Here is an 8253-nt window from a genome sequence, read left to right on the forward strand (position 1 = left end):
TGGCATTCTCTTGTCATATTGGACAATGACAAAACTAGTCATTTGCTTTTATCGTCCAATCAAAACAAATGACATCATTCTGCTATTGTTCAGTAAAACAAGGTAGTGTCAAACTTTCAGCTCATCACTCTAGTTGCTGAGTCATTATTAAAAAAAAGAGACTATTAGTATCCGGAGCTTAATCTCAACTATGATAATAGTACAATTGGAACCTTAAAACCAAATTGGTGCATACCGTAAATCTCAAGTAACACCACGGGATTTAGCCATTGGTTTTCCCATAGCTGTAGATATTGTCCTTTGAGACCATTGGTCCATTTGTAAAAGCTACTGTATGCTACTAAAGTGTAGTATTGCACTGCATATGTCATTAACTTGGTACGTACTAAAGTGAGTGAAGCGTAAGGACACAAGAGTGAAGAAGCTAAAGTCTTTCTTCTTCTTAACGTTCCAACACCTTAAACTATGGTGAAAGAAAAGAAGTGGATTCATGTTTGCTTTATTCCTTTCTGGGTATTATATATTGGCCTATCAACATGGCAGCTAAAACCACAAGCCTTGTATTTTGTTCTCTGCCTCCTATCTAGCGTCTTTGTTTTTCTATAGCACAAGATGGATAACATTGGCAAATTGGCTGCTATGAAACAACAGCTGAGAGGCGAAAGGCCCATGCCGGCGACGGCATTGTCTGATGACAGCATTCTGGTGAAGAAAATAGTGGCTGAGCATAAACCTGATGGTCTAGAATATGATGCCAAGCCACTTCTCCATATTGTTGAGGATATTCTTAGACGTGCCACCTTGAGCACTGAAGGTGTTTCCTCGGTATGATACTAATTCTAATAATAGTTTGAAACCTTAGTTGCTTATGAAATTGCCAAGAAAATGTTGCATCTGCAAACATGCAATTCTATTGTTTTTTCTTGTTTATGTATCTTCTAAGTGACTCTGCTTTCTTTCAGGGTGCGCTTGCGCATGTTGACCAGGTCGAAGATGTGACCCATCACCCTGGCTACACCAACATGCTGGAGGCACTTTCTTTCAAGATTGATCGAATTGCTTGTGAGGTGATTCAAGAATAACCTAGACAATCTATACAAAAACAATGATCTTGTATTAAATTTGAGACTTGATAACATTGCTTGAAATTTTTAGGATATATCATTATTTTAACAATATGAAACGTACAATAAAATTTCAGATTTCGTACAAGTCTCTTGCGGGTGTAGATGCACACTCTACAGCACTTGCAATATTTGATATGCTTCAAACATATGAGTGGGATGTGAAGTTGGTGCTCTCTCTGGCTGCTTTTGCTCTGACATATGGTGAATTCTGGCTTCTTGCACACATGCATTTAACAAACCAGCTTGCAAGATCCATGGCCATTCTGAAGCAAGTTCCAAACATCATGGAGCATGTAAGCATGCTGCGACCCCGGTTCGAAGCCCTGAATGAACTAGTTAAGGTCATATTGGAGGTGGCAAGGTGTGTCATTGAGTTCAATGGTCTGCCAAGACACTACATTGCTCAAGACACAACAGCATACAACATTGCCTCTAACCATATCCCCATTGCCACCTATTGGAGCGTCAGGGGTATCGTCGCCTGCGCAACTCAGATTACAAGCCTAACTACACTTGGATTTGAGTATGTTTTCCCTTTCACTTCTCCATTTCTTTTATTTTGTATTTGTTTCATCATTTTAAGTAAACATTGTTCCAGGTTCATGCAATCAACTACCGAGTCATGGGAGCTATCTACATTGGCTCACAAGCTTAAGAACATACTTGAACATCTAAGGAAGAATCTGGATAGCTGCTACAGACAGATTGGTCTAATTAATTTAGTTTCAATTGGATACATTTAGTGAAATTCTTTGGATCATGACTGCTAATTTTAAGTTTAACATTGAATGCAGAGAAAAGAATGGACTCTGAAGCTTATGAAATGTTGCGCGAATTATTCACGACACCCCACATTGACAACATGAAGGTTCTCAAGGCTTTGATTTCTGCGAAGGACGATACTCTACCTCTATATGATGGTGCAACCAAGAAAAGGGTTACATTTTTTCCAACATTGTAATTGCATATATGATGATGCACTAGTATTTTGACAAGTTGGTGAAGCTAATATTGGTGTAATTTAATTGAAACCAAACAGGTTAGCCTGGAACCACTGAGAAGGAAGAATGTGTTACTTCTGATTTCAGGGTTGGAGTTCTCCCATGATGAGCTTCTGATCCTTGAACAAATCTATAATGAATCAAGGGCACACACATCATCAAGGCTTGATAATAGATATGAAAATAGATATGAGCTTGTATGGATCCCAATTCTGGACCTGAATGAAGGTGAATCAACACAGAGAAAGCAAAGGCAGTTTGAGGAGCTGCAATTAACCATGCCATGGTTCTCTGTTTATCATCCTTCGGTGATAAGCAAGCCGGTGATCTGGTTCATCCAGAGGGAATGGAAGTACAAGAATAAGCCAATTCTTGTGGTTCTTGATCCTCAAGGGAGGGTTGCTTGTCCTAATGCTATTCACATGATGTGGATTTGGGGAAGTGCTGCATTTCCATTCACAAGCGCTAGAGAAGAAGCTCTGTGGAAGGAAGAGACCTGGAGACTTGAACTGCTTGTGGATGGCATTGACTCTGAAATATTGAACTGGGTGAGCATAACATAATTAAAAGCCTTTCTTGACTTGTTGGTTTTTTATAATCATGATTAATTTTGATATTTGGACAGATCAAGGATGATAAATTCATCTTCTTATATGGAGGGAATGACCCTGATTGGGTTAGAAAATTCGTGAGGGAAGCTCGCAGGGTTGCGGTGGCATCACAAATAAACTTAGAGATGGTATATGTGGGGAAGAGCAACAAAAGCGATCAAGTGCAGAAAGTTCTAGACACCATAAGTCGTGAGAAGCTGCCAAGTCATAGCTGGCAAGAACACAGCATGATATGGTTCTTCTGGACTCGCCTGGAGAGCATGCTGTTCTCCAAGATCCAGCTGAAGCAAGCGGACGACGACTCTGACCTGGTGATGCAGGAAGTGAAGAGGCTTCTCAGCTATGACAAGATGGGCGGCTGGATTGTTCTCGCAAGAGGATCTCGCATCATAGTCAATGGACATGCCAACACAGGATTGCAGACTCTGATGGAGTATGAGGACATTTGGAGGGTGCATGCTGAGAGGGATGGCTTTGAGCCAGGTTTTCGCGATCACTATGGGAAGCTCCATGCAGTCGATAACCCTTGTTGTAGGTTTGAATTCTCCCACGCAATGGGGAGGATCCCGGAGAAGCTCCGCTGCCCTGAGTGCCGCCGCTACATGCACATGCTCACCACTTTCCAGTGCTGCCATGATGAAACTGTCGACGAGGCGTTTCTTGTCAGTGCTCTAGCCCCTCCTACCATTTGAGATTCATTCAAATTTCGCTATATTATTCCTTTTGTGTTTCACTTTTGTTGATGTAATAAGATTTCCCTAGCTATACCTATACAGGGAGATAAGCCTACAATTTTATTATGTCATTGTGTTACAACTTGCCTCTTGCTATGCCATTGGTATCAACATGAGACCTTAAACCCACTAAGTATTTTGTACTATTCAATAAAATTTCATTTCAGTTAATTCTTCATTTTTTTTTCTCTTCTTCACATCAGAATTCATTTTTACACTACATTATTCATTCATTTTCTCATGATAATAGGAATAAAACACACAATTTCCTACTTGCAAGAATTAGAGGAGCAACAATATCCACTGACAACAAGTATTAACACCAGCACAATAATACCCAATAGCAGCGGAAAAATCACATAAACTAGAAATTAGAAACAAGCTAACACACCAATATTTTTAACGTGGAAAACCTCAATGAGAGAAGTAAAAACCACGAGTCACCAAGACCAGGATATAGCTTCACTATGATGAAAAATAGGGTACAAGAGAGTCACAAATTACTGCACAAAACGTGCTTACAACAAGCCAAACAACCCAAGCTTCAAAGCTTACAAAACAAGAACAAGAAGATGAAAATACCACAAAAACAGAGCTACTGTGCGTGGCCAAATATCTCCAGCTACAGACATTGAATCAAAGATCCTAACGGTGAAATCAAAGAACCAAATGTATAAAACACACTGTCCAAATTTGAGCTTGATCCAACGGTTAACGAATCTGCAACTACTAATTTATAGAGACAGCTTTGTGTATGTTCGAAAATAACTTTCTCTCTTCTTTTCTCTCTAGTGTTTGGTGTTCTCTTTTCAAAATGACCTCTCCCTCTCAACCCTAACTCACCTCAGCCACTTCAACTATTCATGGGCTTGGATACTAGCATTTGGATTTTTTCTCCACATAGGAAGGGAGCCCAAAAACCCAACAAATCTCCTCCTCACGACTATATGGAGGTAACCGCCAATCCGACGATTAAGCAACAAACTTCAAACTTCCATCTTAGTAATGCCTTGGTCATCATATCAAAACCATTCTCATCAGTATGAACCTTTTTAAGTTTTAACAACTCAGCATCCAAAACATCACGTATCCAATGATACCTCACATCAATATGTTTGGATCGAGAATGAAAAGTAGAGTTTTTACCAAGATGTATAGCACTTTGACTATCACAAAACAACACATACCTCCCTTGATTAAACCCGAGTTCTTTCAAGAATTTCTTCATCCAAAACATCTCATTGCACGCTTCGATAATGGCAATAAACTCGGCCTCTATGTATTTCTCCTGTGACAACCAAAGTTTCTTCTCCTTTCTATCACGCTCGATTCTTATACTAAGAATCTCCTTTGCCGGCCCAAGGTCCTTCATTGCAAATGACATTGCAAGTTGCTTCTTCAACATATCAATCCTAGAAGCATTCTGACCAACAATAAGCATGTCATCAACATATATCAAAAGGATAATAAAATCATTACTAACAAAATGTTTAACAAATACACAATGATCAGAAGTAGTCTTCTTGTAGCCTTGTTCTGTCATAACAGACTCGAACTTTTTGTACCATTGTCTTGGAGCTTGCTTCAAGCCATACAAGCTCTTCTTCAGTTTGCAAACATGATCCTCTTTGCCGTTTACCATGAAGCCTTCAGGTTGTTCCATGTAAATTTCATCTTTAAGATCACCATGAAGGAAAGCAGTTTTCACATCCATCTGCTCTATTTCTAAATCAAGACTTGCAGCCAAACTCAAAACAGTCTTAATAGAAGATCTTCTCACAACCGGTGAAAAGATTTCATTATAGTCAACTCCCTTTTTATGCCTGTAGCCCTTAACTACCAATCTAACCTTGTACCTTGGACACTGAGAATTTTCTTCATGCTTCAACCTATAAACACATCTGTTTTGCAAAGCTTTCTTTTCTTTTGGCAACTTCACAAGCTCAAATGTTTGATTATCATACAAGATTTTCATTTCATCCTACATTGCATCAAACCATTTCTTATTGTCGTCACCTTCCATAGCTTCCGCATAACATTCAGGTTCTCCCCCATCAGTCAAGGTCACATATCCATCAGTAAATGTTACATACTTACATACTCACTAGAAGGATACCTCGTTGAAGGTCGTCGCTCTCTAGTAGACCTCCTAGGATAGAAACCTGGTGGATCTTCAGGTAGCTCAGGTTGATTATCAGCATCATCATCAACTGGACCATCAATTGGATCTCCCATCTCCTGGTCATCAAGAACCAAAGGCTCATTTTGCTGCATATGCTCCTGATCTTGATTCTCTGCTAGTTCTGACAAAGAAGAAGGTTGAATTGGATCTACATCAGTCACGTCACTGCTCTCTTGTGATTGACTCTTCTTTGCCTTATCAATGTCCTCAATGGTCTGGTCTTCAATAAACTCTACATCACGGCTTCTTACAAGCTTCTTTTCAACTAGATCATAAAGCTTGTAACCAAACTCATCTTGACTATATCCAATAAAAATGCACTGCCTTGTCTTCACATCCAACTTGGACCTCTCGTCCTTTGGAACATGAACAAATGCTTTGCATCCAAAGACTCTCAAGTGACCATACGAGACATCTTTGCCGACCAAACATGATTCGGAACATCATTTTCCAAAGCAATTGTAGGACTCAGATTAATCATATGAGCCGCTGTAAGTAGCACTTCACCCCAAAAGACTTTAGGTAGCTTAGCTTCAGTAAGCATACACCTAACTCTTTCAATCAACGTTCTATTCATCCTTTCTGCCAAACCATTCAACTGAGGTGTTTTAGGAGGTGTCTTTTCATGCCTAATGCCTTGCTGCTTGCAATACACATCAAATGGTCCACAATACTCACCACCATTATCAGTGCGAATACATTTAAGCTTTTTACCTGTTTGCCTCTCAACCGAAACTTGGAATTGTTTGAACTTTTCCAAAGCTTGATTCTTTGTTTTCAAAGCATAAGTCCAAAGGTTTCTTGAATAATCATCAATAAAGTAATAAAGTAAATAGCTCTGCTAAAAGACCGTACCTTCAAAGGACCACAAATATCGGAGTGCACCAATTTCAAGAAGTCTGATTTTTTTGAAGGTTGATGCTTCTTGAAGGATAATCTTCTTTGTTTGCCAGCATGCAATGAGAACGTTTCTCCAACTCTGCATTCTTCAAACTTGAAAGAGCATCTTTTCGAGCTAAATAATTAAGTCCTTTTTCACTAATATGACCAAGGCGTCTGTGCCACAAGCTACAAACTTCTTTACTTTCAATCTCATTCACACTACCTTTTGCAATCATGACATGCATCACATAAAAACTTGAAGTACCTTTTTCCCGAGCCACCACTAAGTTACCTTTAGTAAGCTTCCATTGTCCAAAGCCGAAAGTGTTTACAAAGCCTTCATTATCAAGCCTTTTAACTGAAACCAAATTCAAGCGAACATCTGGAGCGTATCTAACATCTTTGAGTAGCAGCTTCATTCCCATATTAGTCTCAAGACAAACATCTCCTACACCAATAACCTTGGCCAAGCCATCATTACCCATCTTAAGCACTCCAAAATTACCTGGAGTATAAGAAGTGAAGAACTCCTTCTTCGGTGTAACATGTATTGAGGCGCCACTATCAATTACCCAGCTGAACTCATCATCAGAAACAAGATTGACCTTGTACTCATAATCAGCAATATCAACAGTAAGAAGATCATCTGAAATAGAAAATACACGATCATTACCACTATCATCCTTCTTTTCTTGCTTATCTTTGTTTTCCTTTTTCCAAAGATAGCAATATTTTTTAACGTGACCCATTTTGTGACAGTAGTGACACTCAACATTCTTGTATCTTCCCTTGGATTTGCTCCTGCTTTTACCTCTATCCTTTTGAACTCTATTCTGATTTCTTCTCCTGGTTGCAGTGACTAACATTTCAGAGTGTGACGAAGAATTCTGTGTCCTCCTTCTCATCTCTTCATTTAAAATGCCACCTTTAACAAGTTGCATGCTCACTTTACCATTCGGAGCAGAATTAGTAAGAGAGATACGAAATGTCTCTCAAGAATCTGGTAGAGTATTTAGCAACCACAATCCTTGAATCTCATCTTCAAACTTGATTCCCATGCTTGACAACTAATCCAGAACCCCTTGAAATGCATTCAAGTGATCTAATACTTGTGACCCATCCTTGTAACTCAAATTCATCAACATATTCAACAAGTACAATTTATTATTGCCAGACTTGGAAGCATACAAGGATTCAATTTGATTCCACAAAGCCCTAGCACGAGTCTCATTAGCAATGTGATTGTAAACATTATTATCCACCCATTGCCTAATAAAACCACAAACTTGTTGGTGTTCAAACTCCCATTCTTCATCTGTTTTAGATTCTGGTTTTTGTGTAGAAAATACGGGTAAATGTAGATTTTTGACAAACAAAAAATCTTTCATTTTGCCTTTCCATAGATAGTAATTAGTGCCATTCAAACTTATCATCCTAGTAGAATTATTTGCTTCCATCTTTCAAGCAAGTTATAACCAAATACCCAAAACTGAGCTCTGATACCAATTAATAAGAATAAAACACACAATTTTCTACTTGCAAGAATTAGAGGAGCAACAATATCCACTCACAACAAGTATTAACACCAGCACAATAATACCCAATAGCAGCGGAAAATCATATAAACCAGAAATTAGAAACAAGCTAACACACCAAGATTTTTAATGTGAAAAACCTCCTCAATGAGAGAAGTAAAAACCACGAGTTACCAAGGCC

General features: G+C 38.9%; 1 protein-coding gene across 1 annotated transcript; it reads left to right on the top strand.

Moving 5' to 3' along the window:
* The first annotated feature begins 283 nt into the window (after nt 1-283).
* Nucleotides 284-3644, top strand: LOC112755182 (protein SIEVE ELEMENT OCCLUSION B). Its single transcript, XM_025803107.3, has 7 exons — nt 284-825; nt 963-1067; nt 1202-1650; nt 1726-1835; nt 1922-2064; nt 2167-2676; nt 2754-3644. Exons 1-7 carry the CDS (start codon nt 613-615, stop codon nt 3429-3431), a joined length of 2208 nt encoding a protein of 735 aa, XP_025658892.1. The 5' UTR covers nt 284-612; the 3' UTR covers nt 3432-3644.
* Nucleotides 3645-8253: the final 4609 nt, after the last annotated feature.

Source organism: Arachis hypogaea, chromosome 16 (assembly GCF_003086295.3).
Source record: "Arachis hypogaea cultivar Tifrunner chromosome 16, arahy.Tifrunner.gnm2.J5K5, whole genome shotgun sequence".
Classification (NCBI taxonomy): Eukaryota; Viridiplantae; Streptophyta; class Magnoliopsida; order Fabales; family Fabaceae; genus Arachis; species Arachis hypogaea.